Source organism: Balaenoptera ricei, chromosome 14 (genome assembly GCF_028023285.1).
Source record: "Balaenoptera ricei isolate mBalRic1 chromosome 14, mBalRic1.hap2, whole genome shotgun sequence".
NCBI classification, from domain to species: Eukaryota; Metazoa; Chordata; class Mammalia; order Artiodactyla; family Balaenopteridae; genus Balaenoptera; species Balaenoptera ricei.
In genome coordinates, this window is record NC_082652.1 from 21,510,223 (window position 1) to 21,537,163 (window position 26,941).

Genomic DNA, 26,941 nt, shown 5'->3' on the forward strand with positions numbered 1-26,941 from the left:
CTGGCGGTGGGGTGCCTCTGGTTTTGCCCACTGCTAGATCCTCAACACCTGGCAAAGCGTGCGGCTGAGTGAAAGTTTGTCGACTGCATAAATGAGCGACGTGGGCGCGTCTGCAGAGGGGAGGGCTGGTGGGAACGGCCCTGGTGGTGATGATGGGTGCCGGGGTGGGGATGGGTGGGAGGGTGCCTGGCCCTCCTCCTTCTGGCCACCTTGGCTTTCCTAGTCCAGGCTCCACAGGGCCTGAGCAGCTCAGGCCTCCCTGGCAGCCCCCAGGGGCCCCACCCTGGCTCCTCAGCCTTTGACATCCTCCTCCCCACCGAGCTCCTCAGGGTGCAGGCCAAGGACCCTCGTCCAGGTCTGCTGGATGTGCTGGGGCTGCCAGGCACGGCATGCAGGCTGGGGCCAGCCCCTCCACCCCCTCATCTGCCCTCTCCAGGGCCTCAGTTTATCCTGCGCTGAAGCAGCAGGTTGGCTCGGGAGGCGCTGTCTCTGGCCCTTTCATTCATCTGTGAGAAGCAGAGGACTGACTCAAGATCACTATCTTTCAGAGAAAGTGAAACCTGGTCCCCAACGGTCGCCGCAGCAACTCCCCATCTCCTCCGGCCCCCCACCCCACCTCCCGACAGCTAGTACTTAGAATCAGACTTTCATCTTTCCTTTTGCCTTCAAAGGGCTTTTGCCTTGTATGTCCATGACTGCAGCAGCCCTGTGAGGTGGCTGGGAAATACTTTTCAAATCCTCATTTTACAGTGGGTGGGTGGGGCTCTGAGGCCCAGAGAGGTTAAGCGACTTGCCTTGCGTCACACAGCATGTCAGTGGGCTTGAACCCTAATCTCCTGTTTCTCTTGCCTCAAGTGCCTGGTTCTCCCCAGAGGGCCCTGTCTATAGAAAAAGAGCCTGGCTGTGGGCAATGGGCCTGGGATGGGGAAGGCTGGTTATGTGAGGGGTGCCTCGTGGGGGAAAGGAGATGGCTGGGAGCCCCGCTGGGGGATGCAGGTCCTGGGGCCAGAACCACAATCTCGGGGCTGCCAGCCTGGATCTGGCTCTGTGCCCAGAGCCCGGTGGTTTCCGCTCACAGATGTCCCAACAGCCCTGGCAGGAGGGCGGGAAGGGCACTCAAGAAGGAAGATGTCTCGCTCCCTTCAGCCCCAAACCACAGAGGCCTGTGAGGCCGATGGCTCCTGGGCTGGGACTGGGCTGTGGGTCCTCCAGGAGCCCAGCTGGTGGACTCTCCCCTCCACCCCGGGCACAGCCCCCTGCAGCGAGCACGGACCCCCTTGCTCCCTGCTCGCCCCAGGAAGGCTGAGGCTGCGGTTTGCATCATCCTTGGGCGTGGGGCTGACCTCGAAGAACGAATTCGAAGAAAACAGGAGGAGGAGCAGGCATGCCACCGCACCCAGCGCCCATTGGCCGCCTGTGGAAACTTTGGTTTTTGGGGTCATGTTCCCAGAAGGCCTGCCCTCCCCCCTCCCCCTCCCCACCCACCTCACGAGGTGTTGGCCAATCGTCCCGGCGGGCATAAAGTGGCTGCCAGCCCGCAGGGCTCCAAGCCTGGAGGTGTCACCCCCAGCAGGCGCAGGCCAGAGCTCAGTCACCCAGCATGCGGGCACAGCGTATGCGGAGGACACCGCTCAGTAAGTACTTCCTTCCTCCCCACCAGCACCTGCTTGCTGTGCTCATGGGTGCCAGCGGGGAGCAGGGGCACTCTCTGTCCTCCAGGAATAGGGGAGGCCAGGCGCCGGGCAGAAGGATGCTGAGAAGGGGAGAGAGCCAGGGGGTCAGGCAAAGAGAGGGATCCACTGAGAACAGAGCATCTTCACAGGGTGGAGAAGGATATTACCAGAGGGCTTCCAGGGGGAGGGTGATGTAGAGTCAGCTCTGGGAGCAAGGGAGTGAAGGAAGGGGATCACTGCGGGAGAAGCCAAGGAAGCAGGTGGGAGGTGGGAGATGTGCTGGGGCAGAGGAGGAAGCCGCAGAAGCTGAGCAGCGTCATGGTGTGATGTCTGGAAGGGCTGTGGAGCCTCCTTCTTGCCCCGATTTGGAGGCTCTGGGATGAATGGACACTGTCAGCCGGGCCTGGGGGCCCTGGAGCCCACACAATCACACAGCACACATAGCCACACCCACAGGGTGACATGCACACAGAGCCACGTGACGTCATCTGGAACCCTCAATCTCACCAATCTGGGAACCCCCGCATGCAGCCCGGGGCCCCTGCCGTGGATGGGACACAACGGTTGTGTGTGGCCAGCTGTTCCCTCGAGCCTCGCGCAGATCTAGACACACACCCATGCAGGCACCCTAGTCCCACGTGCGCTGTGCCCACACCAGCCCCCCTGCCCGAGCCCAGCAGCAGGTACCTGGGGGGCGGCGAGGGGTGCCTGGTAGTCATTGTGCCTGGGCGCCTGGCCCCTTGGCCTCCCCAGCAGCATCTTCCCCAAGGGGCCACAGTTCTTAGGAAGGGAAGGTGGTGTCACTGCCTTCCGGGCCATTGCGCCACAGGCCCTTCCGACCACGTGGCTGCCAGGGCCTTGTGGGTGGGTGGGGGGAGGCGGGGGAGTGGTAACTGTACCCGCCCCCCAGAATGTTCTGGCTCACAGCATCTCTGGTGGGCCTGACAAAAGTGGCCACTTACGGAGAGAGGAGGGAGGCCTGAGAGATGGGGGCACGGGCTGGCCTTGGGTGACCTGAGCAAGCCCTTCTCCTTTGGAGCCTTGGTTTTCCTGTCAGTCAAATGGGGGCGTGGACGAGATGGTCTCACACATCCTTTCCAGATGGAAACTTTGGGTAGAAAGGCAGCCTCTCCTGGTTCTGCAGACATAGCTCAAGGTGTCTGGCTGCTCCTGGGCTGCAAAACCCTCCAGAGCCCACCTGCGTGGGGGGTAGGGTCTGTTACAGCAGGTTCAGGGCCTGCAGCAATGGCCACCCCTTAGCCCAGAGGACTTGCGGGGAGCAGCCCCACCTGGGCCACCCCAGGTCAGCTCCTGAGTTTGGCAGGCTTGACTCCAGCCAGGCCCCACCACCTCTTCTCAAAGTCTTACTTGGTGAATTGCAACCACTGTTTTGGGTGCTGGGCAGTGACTCGCTGGGAAGGTGGTGGTGGCCCCAGCAGGTACCCCCGTGCATGCACCGTACCCAGCCCCGCCCCGAATGGCAAAAAGCTGGGGATGATGGGCTGTGCCCTCTGAGGCCCACTTGAGTGACCTCCCCTCTGAAAGGCACCCACCTGTGGCTTCCTCACTAAGGCAGGTGACACGTCCCCTCTCTGCCCCAGGTGTGATCCTCGGACTCCTGTTCCTGAGCATGGCAGCCACAAGCAAGTGCTTGGGCAAGTACCATGAACTCCTCCTGCAGCTCCGGCGTCAGGCGGACCACATGCAGGACACCAGCACGCTCCTGGACCCCTATGTGAGTGACCGGCCCCTGGGGGCATCTGAGTCTCAGAGAACTGTGGGGTTAGGGCAGCAGTGACTCCCAGAGAGGACAGGCCCAAACCCCACTCAATCTGAGGCTGGGGGGAAAACGAGTCTCCATGTTATTCCTGGGCCACGGCGAACATCCCAGGCCTAACCCTGAGATGCCACAGAGGCAATGCAGCTCCCCCAGCTTAGTGGGCCTGGAGTGTGAACCCCAACTCCATTGCCTCATTCGTCCGTTTGCCCCATGTGCTCATTGCACACCTACCACGGGCCTTGTTCTAGGCACCGGCATGTAGCAGTGAACAGTCCCACCCTCCTGAGCTCATGTCACCTCCCATCACCTCCCCAATGACACACCTCATGCCACAATCACCACCTGTGTGGTCACTCCTCCAGCCCCCTGGCATCCCTCTAACCTCACCTTCAGTGATCCAGGAGTCCTCTCCCCTCTTGGGCCTCAGTTTCTGGATCTGTACAATGGGAGGATTGGATGGGGGGGTACATGAGGTCCAGCGGTTCAAGGCTGAGCAGAGCAGATTCATGTGTGTGTGTGTGTGTGTGTGTGTGTGTGTTTGTGCGCGTGAGATGGGGGCTCCAGCTCTCATCCCTGGATTGTCCTTTCCCCACAGATCCGCATCCAAGGCCTGGACACGCCAGGACTGAAGGAGCGCTGCAGGGAGTGTCCCAGGGCCTTCCCCAGCGAGGATGCCCTGCGGGGGCTCAGTAGACAGGGCTTCCTGCGGACCCTCAATGCCACGCTGGGCCTCGTCCTGCACAGACTGACCGCTTTGTATCAGGACCTCCCTGAAGCCCAGCAGTTGGTGGGACTGAACATCCGCGGGTTCAGGAGTAACATCCACTGCATGTCCCTGCTGCTGCGCAGCTCCTCGGAGGCGGAGACACCTGAGCCCACTCAGCCGGGCCCCGGGCCCACGCCTCCGCCCACACCGCCCTCAGACGCCTTCCAGCACAAGTTGAAGAGCTGCAGGTTCCTGCGCGGCTACCACTGCTTCATGCACTCTGTGGGGCAGGTCCTCCGGGAGTGGGGGGAGAGCCGGAGCCGGAGCCGGAGCCGGAGACACAGCCCCCGCCGGGCCCCTGGAGACACAGCCCCCTCCGGGCCCTGCAGAGGGGGGGCCCGCAGGATGTGGCCCTTCCGGAGGGACAGGAGACTCATGCCGAGGGGACACCTGCCCCGGTAGCCTTAGGGGCACCCCTGCCAGGTGAAAGGTCAGCAGGTACTCTGCAGGATGGCGCAGCCCCGGGGCCTGCCATCCTGCTCTCCTCTGTTCCCCACCTCTCAGAAGTGCACTTTAAGGGGTGGGAGCCGGGCAGCCCCTCTACCTCCTCTGGGCTGGGCTAGGGACATAGGGTCAGGCTGTTGAGCCCCCCAGCCCTGAGTTCCTCAGTCTGGTGGGGTGGCCAGGTCAGGTCCACATGGGGCCAACTTTCCATTGATTCAGGGGTCTGATGACACAGGATGACTCATGGCCAGACTGGCCGCCACCCCCTGCTCTGCTCCCCGGAGGCCTGCCGGACTGTCCCTCTCATGACTTTCAGGGCTGTTGCCCCCATACTTCCTCCTTTCCCTAGTGGCCTGGTTCCAAGGGGGGGAGGTCAGGGCCTGAGCTGGCCTCCTATGCCTCATCACGTCTCGGGCCAGACCCCTGGATGTCTGGATGACCTCACTTTAGGCAGCTGTGATGGGGCAGAGTGTACTAGAAAGAGCACTGATTTGGGGGGGGGGGAGGTCCAAGTTTGGCCCCTAACTTGCTGTGTGGCCTCAGCAAGGCCACTTTACCTCTCTGTACCTCAGTTTTCTCTTTGTGATTCGAAGGGCTTGGGGACTGTGTAAAGCCCTCTCTGCCTGTCAGTTGCTGGGACTCTGTGACATAGGGTGAATATCAAATTCTCTCCATACATGGGGACACGCAGTACAGATGGCCATTGGGCGCAGACGGAGCTCTCTGGAAGAGACCTAGCTAGCACCTGGAAGCGCCTGGTCTTGGGTCTTGGGTGCTGGCTGCTCCCCCTGGTGGTACATCATGGTATTTTCTCATGCTGAAACCATTGCCCTCCTGGAGGGGGTCCCAGAAGCTACTGGGTCAATTCCTTGGAGGGACATGACTAATTTATAGATTTTTTAAATCAGTTTTTATCTGTTTCCTATTTATAAGGCTTATTTATAATGTGTATTTAATGTTATTATTGTGCCAACATATATTTAAAACTTGCCTGGTTTCTAAAGCCCCTGTGTCTCTCTGCTGCCTTGTGGGACAGGATTTGGGGGAGCCTCTTGGGGGGTTGTCCCTATGTGGTAAGGCCACAAGCATCCACCACCTGGGGCCTGGGCTGGGGGGGGTCCTTGCTCTATCCAGCAAGGGAAGTCGCCCACCCCAGTCAGCTGGGGGCTCTGACTGTGGGGCATCTCAAACACAGACAAGGTGCTTGTTGTTTCTGAATGGGTCTCTCTTGAGAAGTTGGGGACCAGGGGTGTTGGGGTTTGGGAGCCAGAGGGGAGGGAGGAAGGATGGAGTGTACGGGTTGCTCTGGGCCCTTGTGGGTGTCTGGCTGGGGGTATGTGTGCTGATGTGTGTTGTGTGAAACAGACAAGATAATAATAGATCCTGCCTCACATGTGGCCTGTAACCTGGTAGGTGCTTGAAACTGCTTCCTGAAGGGCCCCAGGGTGGATAGGGATTCCACCTGGCTCTCCCCGGATGCTCAGGGCCCCGCCTCGGGAGGGTCATCTATAGGCTGATGACATGCTGAGGCAGCAGCTACAAAGGAAGGGCTCACAGAAGCCGATGAACTTGACCTGGATCAGTTCCATTTCTGGTGGGAACAGGACTTAACATGGGGTGGAAGAGAGCCCTGTGTGGGACTCCCCACAATAGATATGACCCACTTTGCCGATGAGAAGACCGAGGCTCAGAGAGTTTGGGTCCTCAGAGCAAATTTACTGGGGGCGGGCACGTTTTAAATTCAGGTCCGTTAGACGCCAGGGCAGGAGCATCCTCCTGTCACCTTTCAGCCTCTGTAAATCCGCTGACAATTTCATGAGTCCCCAGGGGCACGGAGCTCCCAAGTGTGGGGGCAGACAGACAATAGACAAGCAAAAGAACCAACAGGAGCATCTGAGGTTGCAGTGTGAGATTGAGCTTGGCAAAAACAAAGCGGTGATGTAATAGAGAGTGAGAGTCAGGTGATGTGGGTTGTCAGTGTGGTGCCTGGAAGAGGTGATGTCCACTCTGAGGACTGAATGACGCACAGGAGAAGGGGTGGAGCCTGTAGGTGGCAGGAACAGCTAGGGCAAAGGCTCCGAGCATTCAAGGATGAGGATATAGTGAGTGAAGGCATTGCTGATTTATCAAAAAGGCCCAGAGAGGGGAAGCACCTTGCTCAATGTCACGGAGCAAGTTAGTGCAGTGCTGGGGCTAGAACTCCAGGTCTCTTACTCCCAACCAGCGAGCGCCCAATGTATTCCAGGCTGTTTACCAAGTACTTAGTAAGGGTCTCTACTGCCCCCCAATGGGCTCTCTCTTGCTCTCGGGCTCCTGCCCCACCAGCCACTTTTGGGATCCCAGTATGCCCAGGGTACCCTCCCACCACAAGGTCTCTGCCTATGCTCTTCTCTCTGTCTGCAATGCTGTGCTCTGTTCTTTTGGTTAGTGCATCCTCGGCTATTCTTACCCCCATCTGTGTTCTGGGTCTAACAACTTGGTTATTATTTTTCTCAAAACTGTCATGTGGGGGGCCTCCCCTGGTTTGCTTTGCCATCTGCCTCCCCCGCTAGCCTGGAGTCTCCAAGGATGGAGACCACATCTGCCTTGCTCTGCTCTCAGCACAGTACCTGGCACCCAGCAGGAGCTCAGTGAGGAGCAGGGCAGGGAGCCTGGCCTAGACAGGTGCTACCCAGGTGTGGCCAAAGGCAGGGGCCGGCCTTGCTCTTTTCTGCCCTGACCCAGCATGGGGGTGGGGCACTTTCCTCGGGTTGGGCTGCTGGGAATCTCGGGGTGGGAGGTGGCAGACACCGAAAGCCAGGCACCCTCAGGCTCCCGGAGCAGAAGGGGAGTTGGCATTAGGGCAGCATGTGGTTGCCCACGGAGAGGGTAGAGGTTGGTCTGCGGAGGAAGAGCTGGGAAGCCCAGGGTGGCTGTTCTCCACCCCTGCCTGGGCCCCCTGCCAGCCTCTAGAGAGGTGGCTAAGCCCCGGGAGAGGTGTCTGGGGCTGCCTTTGAACTGGAGCTGCACCCACCCGGCAGGAAGCAGATCAGGGAGCCCCAGACTCTGGGGTGGGGTTCTTGGGGGTCCTATCAGTGAGGACTTGTCAATTCCACACTGTCTTCTGATGAGACCACAGCTGCAGGTGCCACCTCCAGCCTGGTCCCAGATCCACAGACCCAGCTGCCAGAACATCTGCTGGGTGCCCTGTGGGTGCCTCAAGGCCGAACTCAGCCCCAAGCCCACACCTTTCTGCTTCCTAATTGCCCCCACTGAAGTTCCAGAACCCCAGCGCACCTCCCTCAACCTCCCTCAGCCTCAACCTCTTCTCTCACCATTGATCCTGTGATTTCTCCAACACCCCGTCCCTGGCACGTGCCTCCTTCTCTCCCCACCGCCAACCAGGTCCTGATTCCCTGGACACATCTCACTGTCATGTCTTCTGCTCACAAACCTTCGATGACTCCTTCCCATGCTGCTGCCCGAGGCATCGATTCCAAACTCCTCAGCACAGCCGGCCAGGGCCCTGTTCTCAGGCCCGGCCAGCTTTGCCAGTTCATCTCTGCATTTGCTACGTGCTCAGCTGGCCCCCAACACATCCAGGCATCCTGACCTCCCAGTGCCTGCATTTCCCCCTCCCCACGCCTCCCGCCCTCCCAGGCCCCTCCTCCTGAACTCCCCATAGAGTGGCTGGAGGGGCTTCCCTGGGGCTTCGGGCAGGGCAGCTTGCAGGGGTCGTTTCTGGTGTCTGCACCTGGAGTCAGAACGAGCCCTCTTGGATCGTCCCCCCCCCCCCCCACTACAGCAACAACTGCTGTGAGATCAGGGTTCCCATGACCATCCGGCGTGAGGTGTAGCGGGGGGCGGGGTTCTAATAATGCTTTTGTGCCACAGTGTGAAGCTGATCCCCCACAAGGCATGCTTTTCCCAGAGTGGCGATGCCCTGTGAGGCTGCAAATAGCATATGCTCCCCCCAGTGGCTCATGTGAAGGGACAAAGCAGCCGCAGGCCATGGGCGAGCTGGTACAGGGTCAGGGAGATAAGGAGTCCTCGGGCAACCCTGCTGCTGGAATCGACCATAAGCTGGGTTTTCTTTTCTTTCTCAAGTTTTTCAGGGTGACAGTCACAGCCCCTCAGTCAACCCTGAACAGGACACACACGGATGGAGAGTTCCCTGGGACGGGGGGCGTGGAGGGCAGGGAAACTGCAGGAAAAAAGGCAAGGATGGAGTGCCAGCACTTATAGTCTGTCTAAAGAACAAACTCCTGGCTTGCAAATGGCAGATCTGGGTCTCTGGCCTCCATGGCCTCAGCGCCTTCACTGCCCGCCAGTTCTGATGTGATTTGAACGCTCTCTCTCAAGGGACAGGAAAGTACTTGGGAGTTCAGCAAAATGACTTCAAACCCCAGCCCCGTGGCCCGTGTAACCTCCGGGCTGAGCCTCGGCTTCCCTGTCTGCACAACAGACTCAGTTAATTGGCCACCTCCCAGGCCAGAGCAGAGATTTTCTGGGAAACAATGCAACGCAGGGTCTGTTGGCGCTGCCGTCATAAGCTGTCACAGAACAGGTGCCCGAGCCGCGTCCTCTTTATTTTCTCTCCCTCATTTTCCCTTTTCCTTGTTGGTTTCTTTCTTCGCAGCTCTTCTGTCTTTGTCCCTGTCCCCCTTCCTCACTGCCACCACCCACGCCAGGCCTGGGACCCGGAGCGCCCACAGAACCCCTTTTCCACGCCGAGGAAAGGGTCACAGTCCACGGTCAGAGTGGGGAGGCCCTGGGCTCAGCCAACCCTTCTCCCTGCTTCCTGGGGCGTCCCCGAGGGCTGGGCTCCACTGACTCTGGGAGGGGCGAAGGTCTCTGAGGGAGGGGGTTGGGCAGGTGGGGCCCCAGAGCCCGTGGAGGAGGGCGGACCAGATGGGCCAGGTGGCTCCCGGGTTCTGAGGTGGGTGCCAGGGCAAGGAGTGGTGGCTGAGGGGCACCGTGTCCTGGGGGGTGGCTGCAGCCCTGTGACTCCTCCAGGGATGGGGACAAGGGGACATGGCCCTGGTGCACACGGCCTGTGGCAGGTCTGAGTCAAAACACCTAAGGCCGACCCCGGCCGGTCATGTGGAGGGCTGCCCAGTCATCGCCTTATGCCGGCCTGGATCACCCTGGCGGGCTGGGCGCGGCCCAGTCAGCCGTGAGTCAGGCCCCGGCGGCCTCGCCACGCAGCACAGGGCAGGGGCCGCCGGGCCCAAGGACGCCCCCTCCCCACCCCTGGCCCTGCTTCTCCCCTCAACCAGCCTGAAGACCCTGCCCCATCTGTGTCAGGTGCAGTCTAGCCAGGGACCTGGGCTTCCCGGCCCCTGTTGCCCCCAGCCCTTCAGCCAGGGGGTGGGGTGGAAGTGGGGGGAGCCTCGGGGCCACCCGGCCCTGGACGGGAAGTCAAGTCGGGGGCGGGGTGAGGAGCTGTCTCCAGAGAAGATTCAGCAGGAGAGAGAAGCAGAGGAGCCTGGCCCAATGTCGATGGTGCCCCACTGAAGACCCAGCAAGCACCCCGCCAGACGCTGGAGGGTCCAGCGCGGCACAGACCACGGTAGGCTTCCCCGAATTTATCCTCAGCACAGGCAAACATCACCTTTTCCCTCATGTGTCGGGGGCACCTGATGGCCCACCCGGCTCTCCAGGCCTCAGTCTCCGCATCCGCGTAATGGGCATGGTAAGACGTGCCCTGCACATCTCTCTGAGCCTGTGGAGGTAGAGTTCAGACCAGATGTGAAAGTGTCATGTGGACACCTGAGGGGTTAAAGATCATGGCAGGTTTAGAGGGCAGAGGAGAGAGTACTGGATGGGGAGGCCGGAATCCTGGCTTTGCCATCCTGAAGGGGTCACCCCTGGGGGTCTTGATTCCTGGATTCCCAAGGGGCCCTCAAGTTCCCTTTTCCCCAGAACAGTGGAGGGTTCTGAGTTCGTGGTGGCCTAGCTTTCCCTGGGATGGAGACCTGGCAGGTAGAGGGCCCCTATCCCCCCAGAAGGGGCTGCGGTGGGTCACGGGGTGGCCCCTGCCTGCCTCTGCTTTCGGGAGAAGAGAGGGAGTCTTTGCTAAAGTGAAGTCCCTCAAGGGAGGCTCTGGGGTGTGTGGTTGGTCAAGGTCATGGCCCCTACACTTTTGACCTTGACCCAGAGAGGACTCGACCTCTCTGTGCTTTGTTTACTCTGTAAGATGGGCTTAACTGTGGGGGCACCAGCTCACGGGACCATGCAGGGAGAAAGGAGAAATATAAGTAGTCTTCACAGAGTTTGGCACCGGGGGGCGGGGGGGGGGTGGGTGGCACCTTGGCATAAATAACCTGAGAAGAGGCTGGACCCCAATCTTGCCATCAGCAGTTCCCCAGGACTGGGGAGAGGCTCCCAGGAGGGCAGGAACATTGTCCCCAGAACCTGTCCTGGGTGGGGATTGGGTGGTCCTGGGGCTTGAAGGGGGTGGGAAGGGACATAAGTCCCCCTCCTCCCCGTCCTCTCCCTCCTACCCACCCACCCCCCACCCCCGCCCCTCCTCCCAGAGCTCCCGCTGGAGGGAGGCACGCAGCCCCCACCCCAGGCCCGCTGCATGAGGTCTCTGGCACCCCCTTGTGGCCAGTCCTCAATGCACCCCCCCCCCCCCCCCCAGCCCCAGGTGCTCAGCAGGGCAGAGGCCCTTACAGGACCCCTCCACTGGCCTCCTTCCCCGCCCTGGCTGATGGCCTCGGCCTACCCTCCATTCCAAGCCCCAGGCATCTACCCCCACTCCCTCAATCCCCAAATCCTGCCCTGCCCAGCCCTAGGGGAGGCACTGACCCAGTCAGGTGGACCCGGGGCTGGAGGTGCCCCTGCCACGGTGCCTGCTGCCCACTGGTCAGTGGGGGGCGCTGCAGCCCGCGGCTTGGGGCTGAGCTCAGTGGCTGAGTGCTGGCGAGCGCTGGGCCGCGAGCCCTGGACCTGGCCCTCACCCCCGCTGCGTCCAGTGCTCCAGGGTGCCTGGGAGGCTTTCTCTATCCTCCACCACCCCATCCCGTAGTTCACACCTCAAAGAGCCTTTCTGGATCCTTGGAGATGGATGGCCTTCTCCAGGCTGGTTTTACAGACGGGAAAACCGAGACTCCTAAAAGGTTCTTTCTGGAATCCTCACAGCTAATCAGGACTAAAACCTGGGGTTCCTGACTCCTTGTCTGGGAGCCTGAGGGAGGCACGCAGCCCACATGCTGTTGGGGATGTGCCACTAATCTGTGGCCTTGGAAAAGTCACTTCCCCTCTCTGGGCCCCACCTGTGACGTTTTAACAGCTAAGATAATAATACTATCAGTCACTCAGGCATGTCTTCTGTGCCTGCAGGGTTTCCCAGAGGGTGATGTTAACCTCACAGGTTGACAACATAGTGTCCCATTTTATACTCTTGGAACTGGGGTCTGAGCAATGAGGTCACCTGTCTGAGGCTGTGAGTGGCAGAGCTAGGACTGCCCTTGAGGCCTGGCTGATTGCAGAGACCACCAACCCCACCCCCCTGACACCCCCCTCATTCTTTCTGACCTTTTCCCTTTGCAAGTGGGGACATGGAGGCAGCAGAGGCCAGGGTGGTCTTTAAGTTTCCCAGGCTAACAGCACTTTAGGAGGTAGGTGGGCTCTTGGAGGGGAGCCTAAGGGTCAGGAACTACAGGCCACTGTCCTCCCTCTATGTGAGGGTCTCCTGCTGCCAGCCTGCTGACCAGAGTGGACTCTGGGGAGACCACAGCCACTGAGGGGCTTGTGGGACTCCAGCTCTCTAGACAGTCCACTGTGATCCTGGGGCGGGCGCCGTCCCACCCAGAAAGGGAGGAAGCGGAAACGGGGTCCAGGGGTGGGGCAGGGGTGGAGGAGGCCTGGCTGGGCAGGAGATCAGAGCGGGATTGTGTCATGGAGTCCTGCAGCTGATAAGCAGCTGAGCGGCCGGCCCAGGCAGAAGGAGGGGATCCCAGGGTTGACTCATCCTGGGGACCCCCCGGCCCCCTGCTGCCAGTGAGCCCTGGACCACCCTTGGCCTCCTGGCTCCAGTTTGAGGGAGGCTGTGGGGTCGTGGGCTGGAGAGCTGGCTCCATCGCACCCTGTGTGACCTCAGGCAAACCGTTCAACTTTCTGAGCCTCAGTTTCCATGTCTGTAAAACCAGGATTAAAGTGTCTCCCGTGGGGATGGGTGTTAGGACCGGAGATAATAGGGGACTCTCGTGAGTGCTTTGCTTGCTTTGGGGGATGCAGGCGGGAGAGAAGCTCATAAGGCCTTTGGGGTCTGCGATGGGCCAGCCACGTGCCCCAGAAAGCATGGGAAGCAGGGCTGGAGTGGCTCAAGGGTGCAGGGTAGTGGGGATGGGTGTCATACCCAGGTTACCTGGAGGACAGAGGGGGCAGCCTGGCCCTCTCCTCTCGGCTCCCCCCAGCTCCTCCCCTACCTGGTCCTGTCCCTCCCTGACATCAGGGAGCTCATCTTTTCTTCTCTTCCCAGGAGGAGGATGGTCCAACCTCAGCCGGGCCTCATCCCCTCTATCCTCCCTGCCCATTGGGACTGGGCTACTCTACTCTTTCCATCTTATCATCAGGCCTGAGGCTCACATCACCTCCCACCCACCATCCTCAGAACGGTTTCCTCAGTCCGCGCTGGCACTGAAGGACGGTCCCTGACATCAGCTCTGGGGTCGGGTCAGGGTGGCCCCAGTGAGCTTGTCTGGGGGAGGGGACGCCAGTTTCAGGCTGAGTGGGTCCGCGGGGCTGCTTCCTGTTCTGTTTATTGCCTCTGAGTTCAGGAAATCACTGAGTGAAACATCCTCCCCACCTCCCCCCACCAACCCCGCGATTATTTAATAGGAGCTGGGCTGTGGTCTCTCTCTTTTGGAAAATCCAGTGGGAGAAGGAAGCTGTCAGCTCAGCTCTGACATCAGCTTAGTCCCTGAGCCAAGAGTCAGGGTGGCCAGGGCAGGGGGGCGGCGCTGGGGCGGGGTGGGGAGGAAACCAGCTGCTGGTGGCCCCCGTGACGTGAGGCTGCCACAGAGTTCCCAGGGGCGGGGGCTGGAGGGTGAGGAGCAAGGATTGTTGGAGACACACTTGGGGGCGCGCGCGCACGCGCACACACACACACACACACACACACACAGGGTCACGCCTCCCCACACGTGTCCAGAGACCCCTGGCACGCACAGATTCACAGCCACTGGTACAGGATCCAGGCACACGGTCACACACACACTCACACAATCACACAGGGGGCTCACAAAGTCAGCCAGAGGTGTGTCCACCCCGGCTCCCTCCCAGCCACACACTCACACACGCACACATGGCCAGACACAGCCCAACACAGACACACAGCCACACAAAGGGCCTCACCACACACGCACACACATGCGAATGCCCACTCGGGCCGGGAGAGACAGACCCGAGGGGAGCCCAGCGGGCACTCCCAGAAATGGGCTGGACCTCTGGGCCGCGGGCTACCCTGGAGCGGGGACTGCAGCCCGCGTCCCCCTCCCGCTGCCCGAGTGAGGATGAAGAGCTCGGTGGCAGAGTGAGGAAGGCCTGTGACTATTCCGGGCCCCACCCGGGCAGGGCGGGCGGGGTGGGGAGCCCGGGGGTCTGAGGCTGCGGAAGGGAGTGGACGGTGAGAAGCCAGGCCCTGGGAGGGCCTTTGTCCTGGCACCGGATGATGCCAGGCCTCCGCCCCCCACCGTGAGCACCTGCCCGGCCCCACCCTGCCCGCAGCACCTCCTGCCACTCCTGGGCTGCAAGGGACGGCAGCTGAGGAGCAAGTCAGGAACCCCACGCTGCCAGCTGCCGAGTGACCTTGGGCAAGTCACTCCTCAGGCCCTCAGGGCCTGGCTTTCATCATCGATACCAGTGGCTTACAGACGTTTCTGACTGAGACCTGCAGTTAGAAACACATTGCACCTTGCAACCAGAAGGTGATGCACACGCTGACACATCCAGACAACGGAAACAAAAGTTTCACCGAGCAGTGCTTGCCCTCGCTCTGGGCAATGCTGGGTGATTTTGCGATTCTATTTTCTTTTGAAAGTGCTGGCGGCAACCCTCTAAATTGAATCCATGATCCACTAAGAGGCAGAGACTTACAGTGTGAAAATATCGCTCTTTACCTCTGCCTGCGATGGTCTCAAGCTAGTTCAAGATTCAGAGAGAGGCTGGGGGAGGTCAAAGTGCTTGCAGAGGCTAAAATGCCAGATCCATTAAGGGCTGATGCATGAACCATCAGGGAGGAGAGACACCCATTCTAAAGATGGAGACGTTGAGGACAGAGCCTGCAGTGGAATCAGGCCCCATGCAACTTGGCATGGACCTCGGAGGCAGGCCTCTGACCCCACTGATGATCGGAGCCCTGTAGGCTGCTGCTTCCCTTGCAATTTCTATCAGAATTGAAGAAAAAATATGCAGTCACTCTGATTCACCTCCAGGGGGGTGATTCCTGACGCAGAACCAGTCAGGAAATGTCAGGGTGATGCTGGGGACAGTTGGCAGGAGGCCAGACTGGCTTCTGGCTCCCACTTGGCCCTGAGGGTGTGTAGCTGGTCCCTGCCAGAGATTTGATGGGGTGAGAGTGAGAAGGGCAGACTATAGGCCCAGAGCTGGACCTCAAGAGCCCCAAAGACAGCTGGAAGGGAAGTGTTGCTTATTCCCAAGGTGGGAAGTATTGCTTATTCCCCTGCAGAGGCTCTGAGAGGTTGCCTGTTCCCCCAGGACCCATGCCACACTCTGTCTACTGAGAGGACCCAGGAGCCCTCCTTGGCCTAACTCTCAGATCTCGGGTGGAGTACGGACCCCTGGACCCAGGCCCAACCCAAGCCCCTGACTCAGGCTGGGGTTTGAGCCCCTCCTGTGGCCACCCCGACCTCTGGTTAGAATGGCTGCCACGTGGCAGGCACTGTGTGTTTCCCACTTAACATCCTCATGACAGCCCCATGAGCCCGGCGCTACTGCATCCCCACTCTCAGTGGGCTCAGAGAGAGGAAGCCAGTTGCCCCAGGTCACAGGTGTGGACAGGAATCAAACCCATGTTTGCCTAGCTCTAAGACACACCCTTACTCACGGGTACTACCACCCTAGCCCCAAAGGGACCAAAGGTGACTTGCAAAGCCGAGCCAGCGGCCACAGGAAAGTACATGAGAGCATATAGATGGTGGAGGTGGGCAGCCCTGCAGGTGTAGTTACATCCTCCTTTCTCAAGTGCTGAATAATGAGGTGTTTTTGCCTTTTTGGACAGGATACCCAACTGCCAGGGCTGTGCCAGGAATTCCTGAGCTTCTCCTGTCTCCTCTGGCTGCCCCTCACCAACTCTGGTCCTGGGCCACTCCCTCTGGCCCCCAACTTCCTCCCCTGGGTCCATCTGACTCCCCTGTGCTCATTTCCCAGCTGGGAGCATCAAGGCGAGGAGCGGGGCCTGAGCTGATGGCTGAGAGCAGCTGCTGGTCGCGTTTTCAGAGAACTGAGATCTTAGTTGGGGACAGGGAAGAGGGATGGGAAGGGAGGAGGGGGGCCTGCCTGGGCAATGGGGGTTGCCCAGAGCACTCAGTTTCTGGGTCACTAGTCTTGGGGAATTCCCCGATGCCCAGAGAGCTGCTTACCTGGTGAGTAACTGCTCCTGGCTGCCCACACAGGATGCCTGGCTGAGAGGGTACCTCCCTGCCACCCCCTGCCAATGGCCACTGCCATGTTACCCTCTCCCCCGAGTGCCCCGGGGCCCAGGAAAGAGACAGACAGACAGGCAGGGGGCTGTCCCCCACCTCCACAACTCCCCCCGGGGCTCCGCAGGGGGCGGCTGGTGATTCAAGCCCCTCTGAGCTGAACTATGTCTCCTTCCTTCTCAGATGGGCCCTGGGGGTGAATCAGCTCCTGGGGGCGGTGAGGCTGGGTCAGCCACTGTCTGCAGCTCAAGCCTGGGGTGGGGGTGGTCATGGGCCAGGATGGGACATAGGGAGAGAGAGCCCACCGCCGTGCCAGCCCCCCCAGCAACCCATCTGATCTTCCTGGGGCACCCCGAAAGCTGGAGGCTCGAGGGTGTTTTGTTTCCATTATCCATCAGGAGAGAATGAACAGGCCCCTCTCCTGCCCAGCTTTCCCCCTTTAGCCCTGGATTATGCCCAACTTTCCTCATCTGTAAAATGGGGACAAGAACCCTACTCCTCTGCGGTGAGGAGGATCAATGCTGATGAGCAGAGGGTTGGCTGGGCTCCCAGAACTGCGCTGAGCCTGAGCCCTCACAGCAAACCCACAGCACAGGTGTCATTATTCCCATTTTATAGATGAGAAAACTGAGGCCAGGACGTGGTCACTTCCTCAAAGTCACCCAGCTCATAACTGGCAGACCCAAACCTCTAACCTGGCTCTGACTGAGGCTGAAGTCCATGCTTCCAACCAGCAGACTTTACGCCTTCTCGCCATGAGAGACTTGGCACAGACAGCTTTTAGAAACTAAAATGCTTTTAGAAAATACTTAGCATCTGCTCTGATGTAACCCTGAGCCAGGTGCTGTCAAGAGTACAAATGAGGATCAGACCCCAACCAAGCCCTCAAAGAGGGAGGAATGAGACTTGTTCCCACTTGAAAGGAGAGTGGGCAGGACTGGGCAGACTCAGCTAACCTGGGCTGTGGGAGGAAGGGGAGGCTTCCTGGAAGAAGCGGCCTGAGTACAGCTCGCCACCCCTTGCTCCCATCGCAGCATGAGGTGCTGCTGGCATAGCTGCAGCCTTCAAGCCAGAGGCCGGGGGTCCAGGCCTCATTCTCTTGTTAACTCTCTGTGCTGCCCTGGGCAAGTGTCTTCACCTCTCTGAGCCTCAGCTTCCCCACCTGACATTCTAAGAGAGACTTGTGGATGGTGAGTGAGAATCAGAAGAAAAGGAGGGGCTGAATGGCCACATGCGCCAAAGTGAGTGGGAGAGAAAGAGCCCTCAGGGGCCCTGGGGAGGCCCCAGGCCAGCCCTGGACTCACTTCCTGGAGATGAGCAGGTGGATGGCACAGCCGCCTGGAGGAGCACCCCCAGCCCTGGCCTGGCCGCCCCCCGCCCAGGCTGAGGGTGCCCTATGTGGGCCCCAACTGTCCCCCTCACCCCGAGGCCGGTCAAATCCCCAGCAGGCCCAGTGTGCAGAAGCAGGACAGGCTGGGGATGAAGTCACAGCTGGAAGGGGCCGGGCTGGGGCTGCCACTCCAGGGTGGGGCCTGGGGTCACGACCCTGGGAGCAGGCAGCCAAGAAGGGAGGATGCCTTCCGTGAGGAAGCTGGGGAAAACACACACACACACATAGCAGTGTAGAGAGGGAAGGAAGAAAACAAACTCCAGGAGACCAAAGCTGGCCTGGAGCGCCGCCTGGGCAGCTGATTCCCGGGGACCGAGGCCACGTTGCAGGCGGCTCACGGGTCCGCGGCTCCAAGACCCTGCCCGGCCTGCCCCCGAGAGGCCCGGTGCAGGTGGTGGCTGGACATGGACAGGAGAGGGAGGCTGGGCCTGGGGTGCCGAGGGGCCCAGAACACTTGGGGAGCACAGACCAAGTCAGGTACCGTGAGAGGGGAAACTGAGGCAGGGGAGGGGGGCCAGTCAGGGCGAGGGTGAAGTGTCTTCTAGACTCCGCCCCACTTCCTGTTTCCTGTGGGGTGGGGCTGAGATTACATGGCGTTTGGGGGAGTTTTATAGGGCTGAGGAGGGGTCTGGGCAGCCAGAGGACAGTGCAAGACCCGGCGAGTCCACTGGGAGTGATGCAGGGGAGGAACCGTGGCAGGAGGGCAGTGGGACGAGGAGGCGGCCTCCAGGAGAATCAGGGCACCCAGTGAGATACTTGGGCGGGGGAACAGGGGATCCATAGATGGGGCCTCTGTGGGGCCCTGGTCAAATGGATTTGGGGTCCACATCAGAAGAGTCAGGATGAGTCAGACGACAGGGGTCCGGGAGATGTGGGGTGTGGGTCTGGAAGCTGATCCAGAGTTCGTGCTCCCCGAGTGCTCAGGCCCTGCTGCAGGAGAGACTGGGTCTGGGGGATTATGAGAGGGAGGTGACCTGGGATGTCCTGGGGTGTGGGGCTGCCTGAGACAGGCTGGGGTGGCTGGACCTCCTAGGGGCATACACAGACCCCAGAGCAGGTGCATGAGAGGGGCAAGTGCCAGGTGGGGCCTTCCATGGCCCCCAAGGAAGACACCAGGTGTGGAGCGGCCGGGAGGAGGAAGGAAAGCCAGTGTGGGCTCTACCAGCCTCCTCCCTGCTGGGAAGCGCCCGCTGGGATGGGCAGTTTTATCGCCCCACAGCCGAGGCCCAGCTGGGAGAGCGGGGAGGAAGCAGCCTGGAGAGGGCAGGGCGTGCGTGGGGGGGAGGGGGCACGGCGGCAGCAGGAGGGCTCGCCCTGGCACGAAGAGGGAGGAATGAACGACGCTGGGCAGGTCCTCTGGGATGTGGCAAGAGGCGGGAGTTGGGGGCATGGAGGATGGCTGAGGGGGTGGGCAGAGGGAATCAGGGGCCAGGGAAAGGCTGCAGGACTCCCTGGCCTTGGAGAACCAACTCTCCTGCCTCGTTCTCTGGTCAGGGTCAGGTGGGAGGGCTGCAGCGGGGACACCCCTGGCAACTTGTGGGACCACATAGCCCCAGATGTGTCTGACCAGCACTCCCCCACCTCTTTTGTTTTGTTTTGAATGCTTTTTGCCAGGGAGGAGTTGCTGTGGTCATTTTGCCCTAGTCCTCACCATTCCTTCCTGCCCCTCCTTACTCATTTATGAATCTACCTGGCCACGATAGACACCAGAATTTGTGACCCTGCCTAAGAGACTCCAGAAGCACCTTTTGGGGGCCATAATCATTCTCTGACGCTGAGCCCCAAGGGCCCTCCAAGACATTTTCTGTTCTCCTCAGCCATCCCTCTGCGTCCTGAGGAGCAAACCTGGCTCCGATTGGCTCAGCCTCCTTAAGTCTCTGCTTCAAATGTCCTTTCAAAATGGAAATGCTGGACCACCCTCCCCTGAAGGGTGCAAAGAGTTTAGGTAAACGCCAGACACATCACACCTTCCCAGAATCTCCTCCCCAGGCTCTCCCCAAAGAAGGGAGTCACAGTAACCCCTCACTTCCCATCTTCCCAGCCCCCTCCTCAGCCCCACAGGTACCTGTGGTCATCAGTGCAGGCTTGCTGATGGCAGTCAGGAGGCCTGACCTTGTGGGACCCTGGACAACCTGTCCCCTTGGGAGCCCCACTTTGCCTGGTGGCAGCGGGCAGGTTGGAGGAGGCCACCTCTGCGGTGGCTTCCAGCACCCACGTTCAGTTTCGCTTTTTTACCGTCTAAAGTCCACACCAGGGCCCCAGCCCCTCTTCCTGGAACCTCCTTCTCAGCCAAGCCCCAGCCTGCCTCCTCCCCACTGACCCCCAAACCCCCTGACCAGGGGGCCGCAGGTGGCAGCCTCCGTCTGCTTGCCTAGTTTCAAGCCACCTCCCCAAGCCCAGGTGAGTCAGGGCTGTCTGGGGTACCCACTGCCCAAGGACCCCGATGACTCGGGGACCCTCCTCCCCCTCCCCATCTTCAAACAACTCCCAGGGCAAGCCACGCAGGAAAACCGCAGGGTGTTTTGTTGAAGAGTTCATTATAATTTTATCAATCAAATTCTTAGAAGAGGGAAAAAGTCTGCTCTCGCCACTCTCCCCCCTCACTGCCCCCCCTTCACTCTCACTTTCTTCCATTCATAATTTCCTATGATGCACCTCAAACAACTTCCTGGACGGGGATCCCTGCTAAATATAGCTGTTTCTCTCTCTGTCTTACAACACAGGCTCCAGTATATAAATCGGGCAAATTCCCCATTTGAGCATGAACCTCTGAAAACTGCAGGCATCTAAGGTCTCCTCCAAGGCCCTCTGGAGTCCAGCCCATAATGAAGGTCTTGGCGGCAGGTAAATCCACCCGCCCCGCGCCGGCTTCCGCGCCCCGCCACGGGCGCAGCGGCAACTTGGGGCACTTGGCGATCGTGAGCGGGACACCCACTCGCCGCAAACACACGGACACTTGGGGCGCCCGCGCAGCCCGCCGGGCCGCCGGAGGCGCTGGGTGGCGGCCGGGAGCGAGAGCAGGCACATGGTCCCGGCACCGCGCGCCCAGCCCGCCCTGGGGCCCGCAGGTTGGCGGGCAAGGGAGGGTGCGCCGCAGCCTTCCTCCTCCTCCTCCTCCTTCTCCTCCTCCTTCTCGCTCCGCCGGCTCTCCCTGCTGCTCTTCCCGCTCAACTTTCTCCGGGACTCACCCTCCCTCTTTCTTTCTTTCTTTCTTTCTTTCTTTCTTTCTTTCTTTCTTTCTTTCTTTCTTTCTTTCTTTCTTTCTTTCTTTCTTTCTTTCTTTCTTTCTTTCTTTCTTTCTGTCTTTCCGCTTTCTCTTTTCCAACCGCGTCCCGGGCTGCTCCCTGGGAGGGGCGCCGGCCTCTGAGCAGCTTGCAAACTCCGGCCCGGGACAGGAGCAGGTGCCGCCTCCATCTGCTAGTGTCCGGAAAGCTGTGGTCTGTGCTAGGTGAGCCTGGGGTGTGGGGGCCCCCCAGCCATTCGGGGGCCTCAGCACTGCCGGGGGATGCTGGGAGGCACAGGGGACCCAGAAGTGAACTTGAGGCTGCCACTGTCCCAGGAGGGGAATCGGCTCCTGCGCGCCACCCTTTCCCCCAACCTCATCGGTTCTCCAGCCTCACAGGTCCACCGACCCCAACCCTTGATGCTTGGGTCACCTGGAAAGCAAGGGGGGGTGGTGGGAGGCGGGAAGCAGGCGCCCTGGGGCGGGGGAGGGGCGATCCTGGACAGGCCCGGACAGCTCTCAGCTCTCCTGTCACCTTTCACTTTCCTTCCTCCCCCGCCCACCTGGCTGTGTGCGACATTTTCCCTTTTTTCTTTCCTGGTTGCACCATTCCTTTTCCCTCCCGAAGGCTCTGGGGGACGGAGGGACCCCAGGATTCTCCTTGTCCTAACCCACAACCTGGGGCAAGGACCAGTAGACAGGAGTGGGAGGGCATGGAGGCCAGGAGCAGTACACAGTGGGATAGGAAGTTTTGAAGAATGAGTTGGGAATGGAGGGGGGGGGCAGAACTGCAGAATTGGGGTGGAGTTGAGGGTCCTAGATAGGGGAGTGGCCACATTTGGAGAAGGATAACCACAGAATTAGGGGACAAAGGGCCCAGTGAGCCAAAATCATGTGACAGGTTTGGGAGATGAGGGTCAGCAGAAACCCCCCCTCTCCCCATGGTCCCCTAAGAAGCCCACTCTGGGAGACTGAAGCGTGAAGTAACACTCAGGAATCTGGACCATGCTGGGAGGTGGAGAGGCAGGGGCTGCTCTTTTCCTTGAGACCTGCTGGGGCTGGGGCGTGGTACCCTCCAGCCAGAGGCCAGGATGGTGTCACCCTGGACCCAGCTTCCAACTGGTAGAAACAGCTCACGTCCTGCCCCCTTGCTCCTGTCAGGAGAGAGCAGGGAGTGATAGATGGGAGAGAAGCAGAGACAGAGGGTTAGAGCTCTGGGGAGAGGGGGACAGAGAAGCAGATTTGGTGACATCGTGAAAGTAAGAAACAGCCATGCTGGGCGAAGAGAGAGCTGGACACTGAGAGGGGACACTGGTGTCCCCGAGGGAGACGAGGAGCATCCTCTACCATGAGACCCCTTGCCCACACCCCCACCTCCCTGCTCATGGCTCCCTCCTGCCTGTTCCCAGGAGTTGTGCCCCTGCTGCTGGTTCTGCACTGGAAACACGGAGCGGGGAGCCCTCTTCCCATCACCCCTGTCAACGCCACCTGTGCCACACGCCACCCATGTCACAGCAACCTCATGAACCAGATCAAGAACCAGCTGGCGCAGCTCAACAGCAGTGCCAAAGCCCTCTTTATTCTCTATGTAAGTCTCCCCCCCAGGGTGCCAAGGAAGGAGGGAGGGAGGGGCTGGGCTTTGCTGCAGGGACCTGGGCTGGCGGGGCTGGTCAGGGAAGGGAAGGGAGGGGGACTGGTCCCACCACACCCAGACTCCCTCAGCTTCCTCCCCACCCCCTGGCCCAGGCTCCGCCACTTTCCTAGGGTGCCCAGTTAGATAGGGGCAGAGCTGCCCGGAGAAGGGGGTGCCTGGCACTTCTAGCCTTGGGATTCCTCCACCTTGTGGAGGGAGAGGCCGATGAGAGACAGAGAAGGAGGCGGTGCGGTGGACGGGGAGGTGCTGTTGGGAGAGACGGCAGGTTGTGGGTGACAGGGGTGCAGAGCTGCCCAGGAAGAGGGTGAGTGCAGTGGGTGAAAGGGCAAGTGTGTGTGGTGCACACGTTGGAGGTGAGACTCGGTGTTTTCCTTTCTGTCCCCATGTGGTCCTGATGATTGTGATGAGGAGGATAATTCCTTGCATGGTATAGGCCTGGGTGCTTTACCAAGGGAATCCACACCCACAATTACTTCAGGCTCTCAGGACAGTCCTGAGATGCCTATAGGGCAAGTGATTGGGTCCTCATGCCACTGTGTTTGGGGTGGGGGGACTGAAGCCCAAGAGCTGACCCAGAGGCTTGGTGGCAGGGCTGGAACACCCGTCCCTGACTCCCATGTCACCTCCCCTCCGCCCCTCTGCTCCTCAGTACACGGCCCAGGGGGAGCCGTTCCCCAACAACCTGGACAAGCTGTGCAGCCCCAATGTGACCGACTTCCCACCCTTCCACGCCAATGGCACGGAGAGGGCCCGGCTGGTGGAGCTGTACCGCATCATCGCATACCTGGGCGCCTCCCTGGGCAACATCACGCGGGACCAGAAGGTCCTCAATCCCAGCGCCCACAGCCTGCACAGCAAGCTGAACGCCACGGCGGACGTCATGCGGGGCCTCCTCAGCAACGTGCTCTGCCGCCTGTGCAGCAAGTACCACGTGGCCCACGTGGATGTGGCCTACGGCCCGGACACCTCAGGCAAGGATGTCTTCCAGAAGAAGAAGCTCGGCTGTCAGCTCCTGGGGAAGTATAAGCAGGTCATCGCTGTGGTGGCCCAGGCCTTCTAGATGGGAGGTCTCACAGCGCACAGTGACCTGAGATCTTAGACTTAGGTGGCTCTCAAACTGTGGCCAGGGCCCAGAGCAGTGCCAACGCCAAGTGGGGGCTGCTCGCAGACCCCGAGGGGTTCCTGGCCAGTCTACTCCCCTCCAGGGTGGGCTGTGATGAAGACAAGCAGAGCCAAAACTCCCAGAGGGAGAACCTATATATGGCACCAACTAGAAGAAGGCGCCCCTTCTTCTGGGAGACTGCAGCCAGGCACCCGGTGTCGGGCTGGATTTCGGCCCCTTCTCGTCCCCTCAGCCAGGGTCTTCGTGAGCAAACCACACAAGTTGCCTCCGGCGACCCTGACCACGGGGCAAGACAGCAGGGGTCGGGGGCATTGCCTGGCCCCCAGCAGAATGACGACTATCAGTGCCTTCGCTGCCCCTTTGGTAGACCTTGAAAGGTCTGGTTGGAACTCAGGCAGCCCAGAGGGGCTGGGATCCTGAAGGATCCTTGGCCCCTACAAGTATGTTGAGTGGAAGGCTAGAAAGGGAGCTCTGGTTTGAGATGCTACCTTGTCTTGGGTGTGATTGGAGAGCTCAGGCCTAGGACTGCCAGGTGGAAGGTTCCAGAAGGAGGTCGCTGGCCTTCAGGCTCCTGGGGAGGCAGAGAGGCCACCTTCAGTCCTGGGAAGGAAGAGAGGCCCTTGAAAGTCTCGACGGGCTCTTCCTTGAGCCCGCAGTCTGTCCCGCTGTCCCGGATGGCTGGGGTCTGGTGGCTGGACCTGGAGGCGGGGTGTGGGGAGGTGGACGGGTTGCAAAGTCAGGTGAGGAGGTTCTGAGGGGACCCAGAGTCTTGTGGGCAAAGGGTCTGTAAGGGAGGGGTGGATGGAGGAGTTCAGAGTGGCAGCTCACATCTGAGGCCCACGGAGGCCCCGTGAGGTCACACAAAGGTACTTGAGGGGCACCAGAGGCCATCGCTGGTCCCTGGAGCAAGGGGACAGCAGAAGTTGAGGTCAGGGTCTCAGGAAGCCTGAGATCCAAGGGTGCTGTGTGTCTGACCTAGCATGATTGTCTATTTATTTTGATGCCCTATTTATATTAACTTATTGGTGCTTTAAATAGCAAAGTTAATTCCCCTTTCCCTGCTCCCTCTCCAACAGAAATAATATGATGGCTCCTTCTGCAGGAGCCGGGGCCAGGCCTTAGCAGGGCCTGGTCTGGAAGTCGAAGATGTTACAAGTGGGATAAGCCTTACGGGTGAGGCTCAGAGAAGGGTCAGGAGCTGAGAGAACTGGTCAGTCTGGGAGGGGAAGGGGGACCCGGCTCCAACCCCTACCCTAACGGTAACTGGCTCTGGGGCTATCGGGACCCTGGCTGCAAGGCAGGCTGGGCCAGTCTGTGGAGTGGCCAAGGGGCCTTTTCCCAGGGCCACCATGTTGCTTGGCTCCAAGGGGCCCATTCAACACTGTGTTGTCTGGCGCCCCCTGGAATTGTGCTGTTGGAGGCAACATTCACCATGGAGATGGCACCCCTGGAGCAGTGAGCAAGGCAGCCCTGGTGGCCCACCTGCTGCTGTTTCCTTGTCCTCACGCTGCCTCTAGACTAGCAGTCTAGGGGCCCTGGAACAGTCCTGACCAGCACCCAGCAGGGAAGTGCCTTCTAGGGTGGCCTGAACACCCACAGAGGGCGAGAGGACCTGGCTGGACCTCAGGAAGCTGGACGGCCCAGGGAGGAGGCCCCTGCTCTGGAGGGGAGGATGAGGAGGCCCTGGGATGCAGACCAGGAAGCTGTGGTCCCTCCTGCCCCACCTCCCCCCACACCCCCACCCATGTCTGGGCTCCCAGGCAGGGAACCTGATCCTTTCCTTTGTGCTGGGGCCAGGCTAGTGGAGAAACGCCCTCCAGTCTGGGAGCAGGGGAGGAGGGCCCAGAGCTGGGGCAGCTGCTAAGAGCAGGGTTCTGGCGTCTTCTCAAACCCTGAGCGGGCAGCGAGCCTAGCCGTTCAGCCAGCACGATTTTGGTGCTTTGCACTCACTTTGCTCCCCTCTGCCTCCTCCGAGCACTTTACCCGTGGCCATCGGAGGGCAGGTGGGCAAGGCAGCAGGCGGGCCCTGAGGCCTGGGGTCGGGGGCTGGAGGTGGGAGTTGTCCGTCCCGTTGGCAAGACTGTTTTGTGGCGGGTGGTGGAGGAGACCACGATGGTTACGTTTTCCAACACTGTCTTAACTGAGGGTTAAGACACTGAGGGTCACGCTCAGCCTTGTCCAGGATCTCAGCCTGCTGTCCCCCGTCGCTCTGCTCCTTCAGTGAATGTGGCTTGGAAGGCTTGGAGCCGGCTGGTCTCCCTTCATCTCATCACCCCGTGGACGCAGACTCCCCATGCCAGGCCCACCTGGGCAGCCTCTGAGGCTCGGGGACCAAGCGATTCTCCTCCCCCAGGCGCAGCCCCGGCTCTGCCCCTCACCCTCATCCTCAGTGCTCTTTGTAGAACCTGTCTGGCAGATGGGCACCCACTTTGCGCAGCATCTCTGAATTTTGGAGCCTTTGTGTGGAAAAAAGCTTTGCAGGGCAGGAAGCTGTCCACTTCCTCCTTTATCTGGTTTTGACCCACACCTGCATCCTGGGTCACGGCCCCAGCCTGAGGAGGAGGGAGAGGCCGGCAGGAGAGGAGGGGTGAGGACAGTCCTTTTGCAGTTTATCGAAGGAGGGGTATTGGGGACCTTATTTATTTAAAAAATTTTTAAACGAGAAAGCACCACTATTTATTTGTCTCTCCTCCTCCTCGTCCTTCTCCCCCTCTCCTTGTCCCCTCCTTGGGGATGTCTCCCCGATAGAAGCAGTCCAGCTCTGCCTCGCTGGCTCTCCAGAATAGACATAGCGTGTGGGGCTGGAGGCCAGAACCAAGTGAGAGGTTAATTTCCCTTCAGATGGTACAGATGCTCTTACTTCCGGATTGCCACCCCCCTCCACCCCCTTGCCTGTCCCTCGCCCACACCCAGTACCTGGGCGTCACTCCCATCCACACTGCTAGCTCCGTGCATCCTTCCGTGTTTCCCTCCTTCCTTTCTACTGGAAAGGACTTGGCCTTGGGGGACAAATTCCTCTTTGATGAATGTACCCTGTGGGAATGTTTCATACTGACAGATTATTTTTATTTATTCAATGTCATATTTAAAATATTTATTTTTTATACTGAAGGAATACTTTTTTAAAAAGAAAAAAGAGAAATTAATAAAGAATCTACTCTTGGCAAGCTTTCCAGATTGTATTCATGTGGGGAGATGGGGCTGGAGGGGCCGGGACCGTCTCTGTCCTGGGCGCACAGC

The 26,941-nt window shown here is 60.0% G+C and overlaps 2 protein-coding genes across 2 annotated transcripts; both read left to right on the top strand.

Annotated features, from left to right (window-relative positions):
* Positions 1-1,564: 1,564 nt before the first annotated feature.
* Positions 1,565-4,621, top strand: OSM (oncostatin M). The gene is made up of 3 exons (XM_059895133.1): positions 1,565-1,634; positions 3,275-3,408; positions 4,049-4,621. The coding sequence occupies exons 1-3, from the start codon at positions 1,601-1,603 to the stop codon at positions 4,619-4,621; spliced, it is 741 nt and encodes a 246-aa protein (XP_059751116.1). The 5' UTR covers positions 1,565-1,600.
* Positions 4,622-20,526: 15,905 nt separating this feature from the next.
* On the top strand, positions 20,527-25,716 carry LIF (LIF interleukin 6 family cytokine). Its single transcript, XM_059894165.1, has 3 exons — positions 20,527-20,545; positions 22,334-22,512; positions 23,228-25,716. Exons 1-3 carry the CDS (start codon positions 20,527-20,529, stop codon positions 23,636-23,638), a joined length of 609 nt encoding a protein of 202 aa, XP_059750148.1. The 3' UTR covers positions 23,639-25,716.
* Positions 25,717-26,941: the final 1,225 nt, after the last annotated feature.

What these genes read in the sequence shown, in the direction of transcription:
- OSM (XM_059895133.1), top strand. Translation starts at nt 1,601, where the DNA reads ATGCGGGCACAGCGTATGCGGAGGACACCGCTCA. An exon ending in TATGCGGAGGACACCGCTCA is followed by an intron (nt 1,635 to 3,274) that starts GTAAGTACTTCC and finishes TCTCTGCCCCAG; the next exon opens with GTGTGATCCTCGGACTCCTG. An exon ending in GCACGCTCCTGGACCCCTAT is followed by an intron (nt 3,409 to 4,048) that starts GTGAGTGACCGG and finishes CTTTCCCCACAG; the next exon opens with ATCCGCATCCAAGGCCTGGA.
- LIF (XM_059894165.1), top strand. An exon ending in AAGCCCTCTTTATTCTCTAT is followed by an intron (nt 22,513 to 23,227) that starts GTAAGTCTCCCC and finishes TCTGCTCCTCAG; the next exon opens with TACACGGCCCAGGGGGAGCC.